The sequence below is a fragment of the Homarus americanus genome, unplaced genomic scaffold (genome assembly GCF_018991925.1).
Source record: "Homarus americanus isolate GMGI-L3 unplaced genomic scaffold, GMGI_Hamer_2.0 scaffold40248, whole genome shotgun sequence".
NCBI classification, from domain to species: Eukaryota; Metazoa; Arthropoda; class Malacostraca; order Decapoda; family Nephropidae; genus Homarus; species Homarus americanus.
The window spans coordinates 4684581-4702705 of record NW_024712526.1 but is presented as its reverse complement, the minus strand read 5'-3'; the positions used below and the strand labels follow the sequence as shown (position 1 = coordinate 4702705).

The window sequence follows — 18125 nt, the reverse complement described above, 5'->3', positions numbered from 1 at the left end:
GAACTATACGAGTACAGTACAGAATAAAGGTATAGTATAATCACAAATGTTTTAAAGTTTCCACAGGTATGCAAAAAAAAACATGCAAAAACAAATGGATTATATTAAGTAAATGTGCAATAAGAAATGGACTGTTGTGCAGCCTTCCCACTAAAGTCAAGAATATCCTGGATCTCAAACACAACTTATGGAGTGTAGTTCAAAAACTGCTTAGTGGAGGGCATAGAAGGTGGAAATGTTAGATATGTATCTCCCACACTCTGTTTCTCAGGCCATAATGAATGTCAAGAAAATAAATGACACCTGTGGTTGAATGTTGAAATATATTTTGTAGACAGTAATTTAAATTATTTACTGCAGATCAAATTTGAATGTTTAGCTTCATTTTAAAGTACAAATTCTTGTTAAACAACTTATATTGTGGGTAGGATTATGCCTATAATATTTTCCAGAAAAGTTAACCCTACTAATGTACAATTTTGCTACCATATGAGGGATGAATATACAGTATCTAGGTGAGTTACATCAAAATGGCGGAATATATAAAAGATTGCAATGGCTGATGCTGGATTTCTGTTGTTTAAGTAAAATCTGATGTGGTTTGAAAACATACCAGTGGTTATGAGATACTGTATATGACTAGAATATATAAGTTGTAACCGAGTAAAGTTCACTCCAGGGAACACTACTTACCATTCCCAGATATGATGGACCTCTTTGAGAGAAATCTTAAGAACAAATTTTGGTTTTCCTCTTTCATTTGGAGAAGAAAATTTTTGTCCACTTGGTAGACGGACATGATAGATGAACTGCACCTGATGGTCTGAAACACAAATGATTGAAAACCATTACCAGATTTTAGTCACACCAAAACTCAGAAGTTTTTGACATCCATGGAAGAAGTAAAAGTCTCTTCCATAAAAATAGAGAAATGATCTGGAAATTGCATTTAAAGGGTAACCCTAGATAGAGCTAATTGTGTAATACAGTGGACTCACGATAAATCAAGAAACACAAATCTGCGAGTACGGTACCTCTATTTCTACACTTTAAATTTTGCTGTCCAAAATTCATAATTTGCAGCTGAGCACTGAATACCAGTGTTTAATTACATAGAAAACCATTAAAGTTGTCAAATTACCATTTCAATACTCCAATAAGAATTAGAAATACACTCACCCCTTAAACTACACGGGTTTGAACATTGAGGCCCTCGCCCCTCCACAGATTGCACTGCATGTTGCTTGGGAAGCAAAGGAGGTTGCGTACATGTGTCGCATCTGACAACTTCCACTTCTGGCCGCGAGGGGTCTCTACAGTGACGTGGAAGAGTTCCACGCTTCCTCACCCTCTTTTTTACCCGCACTGCCAGCCCACGAAGAGCTCAGTTGTTTATGTATCCATACCGTCTTCCCTACTGCCTCACCATGCCTTGTAACTGCCCTACTCCTGCTGGAGGCTCTAGTGGCTTGACTACCAAAGTGAGGAAGGTGCTTGCCACCCTCAACTATCTCTACCATCATTAAAGACAAGGCAAAGTACAAGGCAGTTACTGGCAAATGTGTGTCTCCCTCCTTGATGGCAGTAATCAGGATGGAAAAAATTGAACGGTTGTTAGTCGTGTGGATTGACGACAACAGGCAGAGGAACTGTCCCTTAAAGAAACCACCTGAGGCAAGATGGTCGAAAAAATAAAAATAATTTTTTTTTTTTTTTTTTTTAATTTTCAAGAGCTTTGTGCGCCCTTCCAGTAGCCACTCCCAAAATATCAAAGTTATTTACGGAGATTTGGCAATTAAATGGACAGTTAAATGCCACCCTCATGTGCATGCTCAAGGTCATTCTGATGCGTATGAACAATCTCTAGTAAAATATTCATAGAAAATAAACTAGAAAAGATAACTAACTTCTGTCCTCTCTGGTGCTATCTGGCATCTTTCTGGTAAGCCATTGAGATGTGGAGGGAGGAAGGTGGTGCTGGACTAGTATTCAAATGAGAGAAGTCAGTACGCTCTCGACTGTCGAAGCGGTCAGACGCACGATTCATTGCTCGTCGCAGCCCTCACCCCAGCACGCCTACTCAAAATATGATTTTTATAGCATATTCAGATGTCTCCAATATTTATGAAAATAAATATGAATAATTTGCTAATAAAAAAAAAAGCAATTCCAACAATACAGTACATTAATTATGTTGATAACTATAATTTGCAAGAAAATTCTTCATGGCATGGCAGAGAAATATAAAAATAAAATTTCTTGAAATTTAAATTTTTTTCATAATAAAAAACAAAATTCCTGACCAAAATGCTTGAAACCTGGATATAATCAATACTGTATAGATATATATAACAAATAAAAATCTTGAAAATCGGATAAATAAAATCGATATCCTTGGGCCAAACAGTGATCATGGAGCGTCTCTGGCTTTCTTTGAGGGAGGCAACCACCTCCTCCTTCAATACTCCTGAGTTCACTGCCAGCTGGGGATGGTTTGACAGGTTCAGGAAGCATGCAAACCTGCACATCATCGGGTTAGCTGGGGAAGTTGCAAGTGCTGACCAGGAGGCTGCAAGCATGTTTCCTGATGTACTGAGTGATGGGATACAGCGTCGAGGTTTTACAGTCAAACAAGTTTTCAACATAGATGAAACAGGATTATACAATTTATTTATCATTGGCACAGCATAGACTTACAATTCACGGCCTTCGATTATTTGCAGATGACACCCTGGATGTACCCAAGAACGTCTGCGGTATTTTTAAAGTTGGCAGCACTTTCGTGGCCGGTACGGAGAGCGCGCGAGTTCTGTGGTGTCCTGCAAGGTGTCTCTGTTGTCCCAGGCGGCTGAGCCAGCGCACACTCTGCCCCAGTCAGGGTTAAACACTTGTCCGTCTCGTGCGGGTGCTACTCTGTTCTCTTAACAACTGTGCTCCTGGTGCTTGTATGGCTCCCAAATGCCCCCAACCATCTCCATCCAGCTGCGTAAAGGCACCCAACAAGTGAAGAGAAAAGAAGGTCAAGACCCTAGTGGAGAAGATACAACTGCTGGACAAACTTAGGAATGGCCAGAGTTTTGCCGCGTGTGGCTGCGAGTATGGCATTAATGAGTCGACTGTCTGTTACATCAAGAAGAAAGGGAGATTCATAATGCCGTTGCCCTAAGTGCCCCCCCTTCTGCCAGGGTAGCCGCTAATGTGAGGGATACAGCTATGGTGAAGATGGAGAAAGCCCTTAACATCTGGATTGAGGACTTTAACCACCGCCACATCCCTCTCTGCCAAAAGTTTATCCGTGACAAAGCCAAGGTCCTGTATGACTGATTCTATGCTGAGGATGGTGGTGAAGGTGAAGTGAGTGGTGAAGGTGGTGCTAGTGCTGGTGGTTCTGGTGATACCACAAGAAAGAATTTAATGCCAGTAAGGGGTGGTTTGAGCATTTCAAGAAGCACTACATCCTGCACAACTTGAGGATTACTGGTGAGTCAGCCTCAGCGGATGATGTAGCAGCTAGGGAGTATCCAACGATCTTCTCCGAGATTATCCGGGAGAAGGGCTACAAGCCGGAACAGGTTTTCAATGCTGATGAGGCAGATGAAGAGCACTTGTAACTCCCCTGCCTTCATTTTCATCATCACTCATCATACTCATCAGAGGCAGGGTAGAGAGGAATAGACTCCACAAACAACCAGCAAGGAATGGTGAGTATTGCTCTATTTTTGTATGTACTGAACTTACTCCCCCCCACCCGCAAACGATATTCTCAGGTTTGGAAATTCGCTGGCATTTTCAGGCCCAAACCCCTGCGAATTTCAAGGGTATACTGTACTGTCTTAGAGCAATTTTGTTAAGGGGAGAGTCCGGCTGAAAAAAAGATGAAAATCAGAAAATTACGAAAATAGTATACAGTGATATCCCCGTTAGCCGGAACAATTGGTGCAGACCACTTCCAGGGAGGAGAGATTTCCGGCTAACCAGACGACTTTCTCAAACCCGGAAAATTCCTCATCCCCAGAATATTTTCCGGTTACTGGGAAAAGTTTCAGTGTTTAAAACTAGACATCTTGCACACACAGACACTAGCCCACTTCCGCAGAATGCTTTCCATGAGTCTAAACTACCGGAGTCCGTGAATGCAGTTCTAATTTAGTTAGAATCTCTATTGCTTTACTATAATAATCCAGAATAGTTTATCTAAAAGTCCGGTAAAATAAATATATTAGAAAATTGAAAATCTTTCTGATATGGACGTGAATAAAACTGTGTGTTACAGCAAAGACAGGTATTTTCCACTCCCACGGAGGTGTGGGGGATTAGTGGGTCTCGTGTACCTGACCTTACACAATGTCAGGTGGAGGTAGGGTGGGGGATTAGTGGTCTCATATTACTGACCTTCTGATGGAATATCAGGTCACCCTTTCTTGGCCAGGGCATTAGTGGGTCTCATGACCTGAAGATGTCTCCAATAAACACTAAACCTAAAGTATCTTTCGAGAGATTGTGATAAGTATAAGTATAAATGAGCAAAGTTGTATCCCTTCAACATTATGTTACATAACATTTTAAAATATGGAGTGAGAAAGAAGAAAGGAGTGGAAATAAGTGTTGCCAAGCACTCCCCAACAGCTGGTATTTAACTCATAGTCACACACACGCAAATTTGTCACACAATAAGACCCTCACTCCTTATGTCTGCTGTCTTAATTCCCTTGTTAGGGGTATGTGAGTGGTGTTGGAGTGCATGTGGGTGTGATGTTGGGATGTGTGTGGGTGTGATGTTGGGATGTGTGTGGGTGGTTGTTGGAGTGAGTGGGTGGTTGTTGGAGTGTGTGGGTGGTTGTTGGAGTGTGTGGGTGGTTGTTGGAGTGTGTGGGTAGTTGTTGGAGTGTATGGGTGGTTGTTGGAGTGTATAGGTGGTTGTTGAAGTGTGTAGGTGGTTGTTAGAGTGTGTGGGTGGTGGTTGGTGTGTGTGTGTGTGTGTGTAATGTAAAATATGTTGGTGTGTAATGTTTGGCTGAAGAGTGTGGGAGTCAACCTTTTTGGGGGGTGAGGGGGGGCTGCAAAGTCACTTTTCTCCCCCCCTCCCCTCCTCATTCAAGCATGGCTAATTGTTGTAGGGAGATGAATTTGATACCATAATGATCCTTAATAAATTCTCTACGAAACATTTCCAATAAGATGTCCTTAAACAAAATATTTCTATATGATATAGTGATGGGAATTCCATTCTCTTATAAATAAAACGTTAGAAATGTTGATATCGGAGTCGGTAAAATCAGTTCCCATTTCGTTACACACCATTTTTTTTTGTATAAAAATAATCCTGAATACTTTATCTAAAAATCTAGTTAAATAAATATATTAAAAAAACAAAAGCTCTATATGATACAGGCGTGAACAGAACTGTTTCTTTTATCTTCACCGCTGATCGACTCGTTAATCGCTTGGGTGATCGGTCATGTCTTTGTTACACGCTTCACTCAACTGACTGTAATACATAACTGTAATAATGTCTTAACACTTGTGATGGAGGTTGGGTGGGAGATTATTGGGTCATGTTACTGACCTGATGCAACGTCAGGTCACCCAGTGTTGGGTGGGGGATTAATGGGTCTTATGACCTGAATATGTCTTGAATAACATTATTTTTTACCTTAAGGGTATATATACATAGTACAATAAATCCTCGCCTAACGTCGTCCCGCTTAACGTTGTTTTGGTACCACGTTGTTAAACTTTAAGAGACCAAAAATTTGTTTAACGTCCTGGTGATCCGATACTACGTCGTTTTGCATGGTCAAGGACTACTTTCTACTGTGCATCACCCGCATCGTCTGGCTGTGCTACACTCTCTTGACTCATCGCATGTCTTGGCATGTCACCTCACCACCTGACTCCTGAACAAACTCTTCATCAACTTCTTCAAATCCTACAATGTGCTTGGGAAGCTCAAAACACACACACGGGAATTAAGATAACAAGCATCCAGTGAGGGTCTTGTTGTGTGACTGCATGGAGGCAAATTAAAAGATCAGCTATTGAGGAGCTTATCGCTTGGCAACACTGATGCATGTTATCACTCCTTTCCACTCCAGCTCTCTAATCATTCACACCTTTCTGCTTTATCACTCCATATTTTAAAATGTTATGTCATGTAATGTTGAAGGGATACAACTTTGCTCATTTATACTTATACTTACCACATTCTCTCTAAAAATACTTTAGGTTTTGTGTTAATTCAAGACATCTTCAGATTATGAGACCCACTAATCCCCCACCCAAGAAAGGGTGACCTGACATTCCATCAGGTCAGTACTATGAGACCACTGATCCCCCACCCTACCTCCACCTGACATTGAGCCGAGCCAAGTCAAGTCAAGTCAGGTCAGGTCAGGTCAGGTCAGCCCTCCCCCCCAATACTTTAACTTTCAACTTTATTCAATATATTTTCTGAAAATTCTCTCAATTTTCAACTTTGGAAAATTTGTTCCTAAAGCCGTTAATTTTTGGAAAATTACGGCTTTGGGAATGATTTTCTGAGCAAATTTCAATTCCGGCTATCGGAGAGTTCCAGGTTTAAGGGATTCCGGCTAACGAAGATATTACTGTACTACAGTAAAGCCTCCAATAATGACGGTTCAACTAACAAAGATTCATATCTAACACTCTGGATAATTTAGGACCCAATTCAACTTATGCCATAACTAAATCCCGATATTAAAAAAAAAAAAAATACACGCCATGCTCATGGAGGCTGCCGGGCTTGTTAGTGGTGACGCCAGCATCACTAGTATAAACAATCGCAGCTGGCGGGCCCTTTGTTTTTAAACATCTGAACAGAAAAAGGAAAAAACTTTCTCAAGTTTTTTACAGCATTTTTGCATCCCTATTCAACATGAGCAAGAGAGCAAGTGATGGAAGTGTTGTTTCAAAAGCTAATAGAAAGTGTATAAGCTTAGCCGAGAAACTAGATGTGCTAAAACGATATGAAAAAGGCGAGAGGTCTGTGGATATTATATGGAGCAAGTAATGAACATATTTTCTGAAGTGGATCCATTAACAGAACAAAGCATTAAAATTTAAATAAACACAAATGACCTCTACATAAAGATGTATAATGAGAAAAGAAAGCAGCTGTGCAAGGTTCTTTTGACAGCTTTATTATTCGAAGGCCTACACCATCAACTTCAGCTACACCATCAAATTCAGCATCATAAGCAGCTTCAACATCAATTTCAGGTTCAGTAACAGTTTTAGCAACAGCTTTAGGGAAAGCTACAGCTTCAGCCAGAGTTGAACCTGATGACTTCGTCATTTGAGTAAAAACTCACACAATATTCATTGGCTGTCCTTATGTTTTAGACTTTACCACCATTGGTGAGTAAAATTTTTGTTTTACATTCGTAAATATTATTTAAAACATATATGAACAGTAAATAAGTGTTGCTGTCATATTCATATGTAGAGAAATGACGATATGTTTTCACATGTACGCACTTACTGTTCATAGGTTGGCGTTCCCAATCGTCTCGCTTTATTTCTTTACCATTAGTGGTTAGCTACTTCTAGTGTTCCATTTATTAACATTAAATGACATTATTTAAAACATATATACAGGAATTAAATTTTTTTACATTAAGTTAACCTCAGTTACAACCAGGGTCTTATTTTCTTCAGTTTCTTATGTAGAACCATCGTCACTCACGAAAACAATGCCGTCTTGTCTCCCCGTGTGTGTTTTAATATTCTACGTATTATTAATGAATTGTATTGTTCATTTCGCATACCGGTATATAAAGATTATTCCAATCAAATACATAGTCAATAATAAACAATAATGAATCTTTTGTACATATTCTTAAAAAGATAAATGACGCGGTATCCTTAAATGTGTACATATATGTTGGCGTTCCCAATCCATCTCTTTTTTTTTTCTTTACCATAAGTGGTTAGTTACTTCTATTGTTTCATTTATTAACATTAAATAACATTACTTAAAACAAAAATAATATTTTTTTTTTACATAAATTTTACTACAGCTACAACCAGGGTCTTATTTTCTTCATTTTCTTGTGTAGAACTATCTTCCCGGACTCTCGGCTGTAAACACTAATGAAAATAATGGCATCCCATCTCTTTGTGTGACCATGTTATTATTCATTTAAATTGTACAAGAGCATTCAGAAACATTATTTAAAGAATATAGTTTGCAATTTTCATTAATTGTATTGTTTTGGGGGAAAAGAGGGTAAAAAGCCACACAAATGATATGAAAAGGTCACACTTGGCAAAACATCTCATTATTATTGCTTTATTTTAATGGTAATTAATGATTCGCGATACGATGATTCACCTTACACTGCAATATTGGAGGACACACTACCATCGTTATTCGAGGCTTTACTGTACAGTATACTGTACTGTACATTCAGTAAGTGGGAAACACTGAAGCACCTTCCTACCTTTCATATTTATTCAAGACATCTTCAGGTCAAAAGACACAGTAATCCCTCACCCCAACAATGGGTGACCTGACATTGCATCAGGTCAGGTTAGTAACATGACCCAATAATCTCCCACACAACCTCCAACACAAGTGTTAAGACGTGATTACAGTTATGTATTACAGTCAGCTGAGTGAACAGTATCTGCTGGTGAGTACAGTATATAAGTATAGTAAAACAGTAATATACAATATTTTGTTTACAGTATGAACAATATTGTACATGTAGTACAGTGGTGTTTGCGTAAATAAATACAGCTCCTGCGAGATATATTGTTTAGACTCGGGGGAAATTTTCCTGTGAAGCGTGAAATATACCACTGTCTTTGCTGTAACACACAGCTCCATTCATGCCCTTATCATATAGATCTTTTGTTTTTATAATGATTTATTTAACCAAAGTTTTAGATAAAGTATTCAGGATTATTTAGCAAAAAAAATGGTGTGTCTAACTTAATTAGAACTGATTTTATTGACTCTGGTATCAACTGATTGAGCACAAATTGGTCCATTGTATAAAGATCATTGTGTTTACTATATTTAGTACAACAGTACTATATGTTTCAGTATGTTAGTTTGTAAACGTTTAATAAATAAATATCACACAAAGCAGTAGATCAACTGAAGAAAACGTAGTTTCCTGCCCTCAATACAGCAAATGACAGCACGAACAGGCATGTGATCTGCTTGCAGATATTTCAAATTACAGTATAACAGACACTGTATATAATGGGACCTGGTTATAACTGACAACCTAAACCTATCAGACAAACCATCAAAATAACAGTTGACCATTACAGTATTCTGAGAAAGTTGTCTGATAGTTGGTCATTGCATTCATACTAACATGAAGAACTGTAATATTGTACTGTACTGTGTGTAATAACAAACAAGCTGAAATTTTTTCAAATACTTGAGCAATAAACAACTGTTATCTTACATTATGCATTTTTCTACTCATCACCACACTTGTTACATGCTCCTCTATCCTTTGAGTTATACAATATGTGTTGTGTTGTGTTGTATTGTGTTATTTCTCAACTTGTAATTTTGGACAGATACACATAATTTTCTTCATTTTCTTTTACAGTACTCACTTACAGACTCCCACAATCCTAGATACAGAAAGTGAAGAAAACATTTTTATCATGAGGTATAGTGCTTTTCAACCTGTAATTTCGGGAAGATACATGTAATTTTCTTCATTTTTTTTTTACTCGCTTACATATGCACACACAATCCTACATACAGGAGGTGAAAAAAAAATTATCATAGGGTACTGGTGGGGAATTTTCCGACTGGTAGTGACAGTCAGCGTTGTCACTTCACCTAATCAAGAGTTGAATTTTAAATGAATTGGTCTGGAAAATATAATGGGAAAACAATAACTTTAGGTTCAGAGCAAAGTATGCTGATTGGTCAAACAGCTCTAAAATATCTTGCTTCCTGAAAACATTTGTTGGACCTAATTTTCTCCCACAAATGAGTTAAAACTTCAACCCCTTGTTTAAGTTATGGGATTTTATCTGAAGATACGAAATTTTAAGCATGCAATCTCTATTAAAAGAACCAACTGGCTAAAAACCACAAGACAGAAATGTGTCACTGATCGCTGAGGAGGCTAGATGGGCTGCTCCGCTAATCCTGTCCTGGGGGACATCACATTTGATCTATGATTGCCTGCTGATTTGAATGAGAATTACTTAAAACAGTAATACCTGTATTTCTACATATTTAAGACTACATGAGCAAAAAAAAGCTGATGGTTTAAAACAGCGGTTCTTACCCGTGTGTGTGTGTGTGTGTGTGTGTGTATAATAATAATAATAATAAACGGTTTATTGAAAAAGTTTGCAGCCCGAAGGCTGAAAATATACATTGGACATAAATGACTTATTACATACATTGGTGGTTTAACAAAAGCCTTCATTAGAGAAAGGTGAAGGAACATACAGTGAACATACAGATTAATGTTTACACACGTAGATCATGTAAGCTGAGGTGTTGAACAGCAGACACGTAGTGTAGTAACTCCCTCACAGATGGCGTTATGAGGGGAATCACATGGAGTACTAGTTCCTTCACAGGTGGTGTTATGGGGGCCTTGACGTGGTGTAGTAATTCCCTCACAGATGGTGTTACGAGGGGCCTGATGATGTAGTAGTTACCTCACAGATGGTGCATGAGGGGCCTGATGATCTAGTAATTCCCTCACAGATGATGTTATAAGGGGCCTGATGTGGTGTAGTAATTCCCTCATAGATGGTGTATGAGGGGCCTGATGTGGTGTAGTAATTCCCTCACAGATGGTGTTATGAGGGCCATCACATGGCGTAGTGATTCCCTCACAGATGGTGTTATGAGGGGCATCACGTGGTGTAGTAATTCCCTCACAGATGGTGTTATGAGGAACTTCACATGATGCTGTAGCAACTCATTCACTACGTGGTGTCGTAGCATCATGGGGACACCACGTGGTCTGAGGTGTAGTCCCAGGCCTCTCTATCGTGGAGTCTCAGGGGAATTATCACTGGGTACCTGGGACCTCACTGTGTGAAGGTTAGCTTGGCTCAGACTCAACTGCCGAGTTGTTTTTCACTGACTTAAGCACTGTTCACCACTATTCATCACTGGTTCCATTCCTTTCCCAAATGAAATAGTAACTTCTGGCGAGAACTTGTTGATATTCCGGTGGGGAGGAGGGTTCAGGGGAGGGAGTTGGTATGGGCCAACATAACAGTTGACGTGGCTGCTGCTGAGCAGCGGCAGGTGCGTCTGACCCGTCTTGACCAGTCGGTGATCAAGGATGTAGTGCGTGCGTGCGTGCGCGCGTGTGATACTATTAATAATAATAATAATTAACGGTTTATTGAAAGAGCTTGGCAGCCAGAAGGCTGAAAATATACAGTTACATAATTGGGGAATGGGTTTCGATTTACAAATAATATACAAATAACATAAGTGATACAAATAAGATATATAATAACTAGATGGGGAAAAGCTGAAACTACAGGGCATTTCAGCATAGTGACAGTGCAAGAAGGAGTATTAACTGGGAGTGAATACACTGGTTTATTACAAGTTATTGATAATTTTTACAATGGTTGGGACTGGGCTGTTCTTATAGCAATAAGTTCGTGCACATATGGGCTGGATGCGGTTGTGGTGTTGAACAGCAATTCTCGGGCTAGGGATCTCAGGTGGTAGTAGGAGCTGGTGTGGAGGATGGTGCAGAAGCTTCTTACCAAATTTGCAGATGAGGTAGTGGTGATGGTCAGTGAGAGTCGAAAGGGTCAGTGTGTTGAGCGTTTCTTGATATGTGGAGTAGGAAGGGGAGAGAACAATCTTGCATGCCCTCTTCTGCACTTTTTCTAGGTGTTTACGTTGTGTGGCATTTAGGGAGGAAGACCAAGTAGGGGAGGCATAGGTGAGCTTGGGAAGTATGAATGTTGAGTAAACACTGAGGAGCTCGGGTGCAGGAACTCCTAGGAACTTGAGTCGGCGGAGGAGGTGGAGACGGAAACTGGAGGATTTGACAACCTCACTGACGTGTGGTTTCCAATTTAGTTTGTTGTCTATGGTGACGCCGAGGAGCTTCGTGGAATCTACAACCTGGAGTGTGTTCGAACCTAAAGTAATGGAAGGGGGTGGGACAATGTCGGAGGAGAGGTTGATGTGCATAACCATGGTCTTGGTATGGTTGATGGTGACGTGGTTGTTGGTGGCCCAGTTTTGGAGACTGTTCAATAAATCCTGAAGGGCGGTATAGTCGGGAGCAGAATTGTTGACGCTGATCCCAATGGTGGAGTCGTCGACATATTTCCATCGAGCAGGGGTTTCTCTTAGGGCATCATTGATAAGCATAAGGAAGCAGAGTGGTCCCATCTTGGTGCCTTGGGGGACACCACAGGTGAGTGACTGAAAGGTGGAGACAGCCCCTCGGAAGCGTACAGCTTGGTGTCGGTCACTGAGGAAGTCTGTAAGCCATGGTATAAAACTTCTCCGAAGCCCGAGGTCAATAGCTTTGTTGATGATTAAATTGTGGTCGACTAGGTCGAAAGCTTCAGTGAAATCAATGAAGGCGACAGCTATAGACGTTTTTCGTTTCTCGAGATGGCGGTATATGTAATCGAGAAAGCTGACAAGACAGTGAGTGGTGGAGGAAGTTTTCATATTGCCAAATTGCTGAGGATCTACGACTCCTGCAATATCAGCATAAGCCCAGTCGAACACAAAACTTTCACAGATTAAGCTGGGTATTGGGGTGACTGCAATGAATCGTAGCTGATTTAAGGATTGTGGGCTGGTTGACTTGGGCACTGGTGATACATAAGAGGTCTTCCAGTCAGCTGGGCATCTGGCTTGACAGTGTGTGTGTGTTTCGCTCCCCACAGGTACTTCAAAGTATTGTAAATGGTAAGTATGTCAACCAAAATGTAAAATTCCACTAAAAGCGACTGAATTAAGGTAGTAATAATGTCGGTACGTGTACGATAATTTGATGAAGAAATGATAATTTTGAGGCTCCAGTACCTGTACGATAATTCACATAAGAATATTTGTCAACACACTGCGACGGTTGCTTATACAGACTCTCATGAATAATTAAAGTTATTAAAGTAACGAATGAAAAACAAATTTCTCAATTTTCCTATTTAATTCAAGAGGAAATTGTTTTAGAATTTTATATGAAGGAGGGGGGGGGGGGTGGAGATGAGGACCAACTGCTATAGGGGGCGCGACCCTAAAAAGGTTAAGAACCACTGGTTTAAAAGCACCCCATTAATTGTTAAAACATGAGGGACTAAATGTGTAATTCCCATTGCAAATGATTTTTGTTTCCCATTCTTAATCATATTGGGTTAACAGGGGCTACTAATTATATCACAGTAAAATTCAACATTTCATTACCTTCTTTTTGGTGAACACTTAGGGGGCAAGGCCGTCCACTCCAAACTCCCGCCATCCACATTATGTCACTCTGTCGCATCCCATATTTGGTAATGTAACAACCAAATGAGTCTTGAAGCCATTCAACAACTGCATAATGGATTAATTCTCTACCTAGAAAAACAAAAAAATTAAATAATGGATCAAAAGCAAATCACAAATATTGTACAACATTTGTAATCGTATTTATAGTGACTAGTTAGTGTAGTTACATGAATACCTCAGTTAAGGAATGTGTTAAACCTCAACAAAGTTGTGGATTGGGCAAATTTGCGATCAAACATGCCAGATAGATGCTGATATACTGTGTATGCCTAGTGTTATGTCATCATGAGACTATAAACGTAAATCTTATTTGCGCCTACTGCCATAGAAACTACTGACAGTAATAAGCATAATTAAAAAATCTGCTACAGTATGCCCTCCAAGTTCGCAGATTTTTACTTCGCGGTTCTCCGTTATTCGCAGATGACACCCTGGATGTGCCCAAGAATGCCTGTGGGTAGTTTTAAAGTTGCCAGCATTTTTGCAGCTGGGACAGGGAGCCATTTGTTCTAGAGACAATAATTTCCTTTACCTGTACTGTATTGTAAATGTGTAATAATAATAAATAATAATAATAAACGGTTTATTGAAAAAGTTTGCAGCTCGAAGGCTGAAAATATACATTGGACATAAATGACTTAATACATACATTGGTGGTTTAACAAAAGCCTTCATTAGAGAAAGGTGTGTGTGTGTTGACACACACACACACTTCATCCTTGACCACCAACGGGTCAAGACGGATCAGACGCACCTGGCGCTGCTCAGCAGCAGCCACGTCAACTGTTATGTTGGCCCATACCAACTCCCTCCCCTGAACCCTCCTCCCCACCGGAATATCAACAAGTTCTCGCCAGAAGTTACTATTTCATTTGGGAAAGGAATGGAACCAGTGATGAATAGTGGTGAACAGTGCTTAAGTCAGTGAAAAACAACTCGGCAGTTGAGTCTGAGCCAAGCTAACCTTCACACAGTGAGGTCCCAGGTAGCCAGTGATAATTCCTCTGAGACTCCACGATAGAGAGGCCTGGGACCATACCTCACCCACTTGAGTGAGTGAAGTCCTGTGACAACAGACCACGTGGTGTCCCCATTATGCACGACACCACGTATTGAATGAGTTGCTACAGCATCATGTGAAGTTCCTCATAACACCATCTGCGAGGGAATTACTACGCCATGTGATGCCCCTCATAACACCATCTGTGAGGGAATTACTACGCCATGTGATGCCCCTCATAACACCATCTGTGAGGGAATTACTACACCACATCAGGCCCCTCACAACACCACCTGTGAGGGAATTACTACACCGCATTAGGCCCCTCATAACACCATCTGTGAGGGAATTACTACACCACATCACACCCCTCATAACACCATCTGTGAGGGAATTACTACATCATCAGGCCCTTCATACACCATCTGTGAGGGAACTACTACACCACGTCAAGCCCTTCATAACACCACCTGTGAGGGAACTAGTACTCCACGTGATGCCCCGCATAACGCCATCTGTGAGGGAGTTACTACACTACGTGTCTGCTGTTCAACACCTCAGCTCACATGATCTACGTGTGTAAACATTAATCTGTATGTTCACTGTATATGTTCCTTCACCTTTCTCTAATGAAGGCTTTTGTTAAACCACCAATGTATGTAATAAGTCATTTATGTCCAATGTATATTTTCAGCCTTCGGGCTGCAAACTTTTTCAATAAACAGTTTATTATTATTATTATTATTATTACACACACACACACAAAAGAAATACAAATAAATAAAAAAGGAAAAATCCTCTCACAAATACAGTCAAACGTTGATTTAACGCGAATCAACTTAAAGAGACACCCACAATTAAGGACAATGTTTTAATTTAAAGCAAATCCTTCCTATTTAGCACGAGTCAATCAAGGCGCATCATATATTAAATTTCGCGCCTAATGTTTCCCACCAGATGTGTCTCTGGGCACACTAAATGGCTGCCCGCTACCCTCACGCACCCTCAGTTCTCTCACTGACGCTCTAGTGAACGGACATATTGTGTGACACTATCTCCTTCTACCACATGTATTAACCATCACCACTATGTCCAAGAGGCCAGCTACTACATCATTAACTACCCCAAAGACCATGAAATCAACGCAAGCAATTACAATGGAGCAGAAAATCAAGGTGCTGGAAGCACTGCAGAGAGGAAATGGTGCTTCAAGTGTGGGACGTTAATTTAGACTATCGGAGAGCTCTGTCCACACTATAAAGCTCAACGAGAAGAATATTAGAGCAGCCTATGCTTCACCAGATGTTGCCAAAGGTAAACTCCACCTGAAGAGTGCCATGTATGGTGAGATGGAAGAAGTACTTAAGTTATGGGTAGAAGACATGCAGCGCCAAAAACTTCTTCTCACTGGCTCAATGCTGCAAAACCAAGCCTACGAAATACAGTCTCGGATACTTAAAAAGGAAGGGAAGTCCATCAAAGATAGCAAGTTCACAGCAAGTACAGGCTGGCTGTACAAATTTATCAAAAGGACGAGGCTACGGAATGTGAGGCCGACGTGGAGGCAGCTGAGGATATGAAGAAAGTTATGAAGAATATAGTGTTAGAAAATGGTTAGTCTCCTTGCCAAGTGTGGAATTGTGATGAAACTGGACTGTATTGGAAAAGAATGCCCAAGAAAACCTATCTAATGAAGAGTGAAGAAAAAGCACCAAGGTTTAAGGTCAGGAAGGATTGACTGACGATTTTCCTCATGGCAAATGCATCAGGCACCGCACGAATGAAGCCACTCGCCATCCACCACTCGGCTAGACCCCGTGCCTTGAAAAATGTGCACATCCCAAAACTTCCTGTAATTTGGCGATCAAACAAGAAGGTGTGGATGACTTCTGATATATTTGACGAGTGGTACATCAGCCATGCCACCCCATTCATCGAAAATGTTAAAACAAAATTGAACCTTAGCAACAAGGGCTTGGTTCTCTTGGACAACACATTTAGCCACTCCAAACACCTGTGCAGTGTGAATAAGGACATAAACTTGACCTTCCCTCCAAACGTGACTTCACTTATTCAGCCACTAGATCAAGGTGGTACAGGTATTGCCTTGTTCAAGAGGTATTATCTCAAGAATACCATGAGGCAAATGGCTGAAGCTATGAACAAGGACAACAATATAACTGCAGCAACATTTTGGAAGAGCCACACCATCAAAGATGCCATAACTAACATCACATTTGTTTGCCATGGCGGTACATTTGAAATATTTCCTGCCCGATTTCCCTTGTGAAATAAAAAAAAATTATCACTATACAGTGGGGTATGCTATAACGAACGGATCCTACGATGAATATTCCTATAAAGAACGGTTTTACCTATAAAATTGAGAATGCTATAACGAACGAAACTCCTACAACGAACATTATTTAAATTTTTTTTTTTTTTTTTTTTGTTTTTTTATTACAAATATTAATGATATTCTTTATTTCAGGGGTTTAGATGCATATTTATGCACTTTTTTACAATTTTTACAATTTTATATTATATTTTTCAGTGTTAAGTGGTTGTATTTGGGGGCCTGGAACGGATTAATCCTATAACGAACGAATGCTATAACAAACAAGGTTCTAGAACCAATTAGATTCGTTATAGCATACCCCACTGTATATTGGAAAATTTTGATAAATTTGGTAGCCGTGATATAAATTTTTTTATATATAAAGTCGCAATATATCCCGACCCGACTGTATTGCAATTATATCTTGCGCTAGTCAGGCTGCACCTCAATTATGTTGAGTTCTGGTGCCCTTATTATAGAATGGATAACAATTCACTGGAGTCAGTGCAGCAAAGAATGATGAAAGTGATTCCGGGACTTAGAAACCTTCCCTATCAAGATAGATTAAAGAAACTAAACTTGCATTCCCTAGAAAGGCGAAGAGTACGGGAAGATATGACAGAAATATTTAAGTGGGTGAAAGGAATCAATAAAGGAGATTTAGATAAAGTTCGTATAATATCCGAGCAGGATAGGACTTGTAGCAACGGATTTAAGATGGATAAGTTTATGCTTAGGAGGGAGATAGGAAGGAACTGGTTCACAAATAGGGTGGTAGATGAGTGGAACAAGCTTAGCAACTTTGTAGTAAGTGCTGGGACACTGGAAAGTTTTAAAAGGAGGGTAGAAAGATTCATGGACGGTAGAGAGTGGTTGTAACTCTCGACAGGAGCTGCCATGCACAGGCCAACTGGCCTATTGCAGACTCCATATTTTCTTAAGTTCTTATGTAGGGTAACTCGACACAATATCGTTTATTCAAGGGCGAATCCGGGGGGGGCCTCCTTGGTGTCCAGACTCCCCCTTTCATAAAAAAATTACAATACTTTTTCTTTAATGCAGTATTGTATTCAGGCATTTTTTTTATTTTAAGAAGTAATTACTATTGACCTCAGAATATCTCCTAATATCATGTGCACAAGACCTCAAAATAACCATGATATTGGTCAAATTTCCAGTGAGGGTGAGGGGGGGGCTTACAGCAATCCCCGCCCCAGCTGGGTGGGCTCATAGTGCTCGCCATGTTCCCCCATCCACAACTTCTTGGGACCCCATTTTGATATTCTTGG

General features: G+C 40.1%; 1 protein-coding gene across 3 annotated transcripts in view; it reads right to left on the bottom strand.

Annotated features, from left to right (window-relative positions):
• The window catches only part of LOC121861083 (centromere protein L-like), a 79042-nt gene that overhangs the window by 12803 nt on the left and 48114 nt on the right, over positions 1 to 18125 (bottom strand). For all 3 annotated transcript variants that reach the window (XM_042358642.1, XM_042358653.1, XM_042358636.1), the window contains exons 7-8: positions 13415 to 13567; positions 694 to 823 (exon numbers count right to left, since the gene is read on the bottom strand). In XM_042358642.1, the coding sequence (XP_042214576.1) occupies positions 694 to 823; positions 13415 to 13567 (283 nt within the window). The remainder of the gene's footprint in view (positions 1 to 693; positions 824 to 13414; positions 13568 to 18125) is intronic.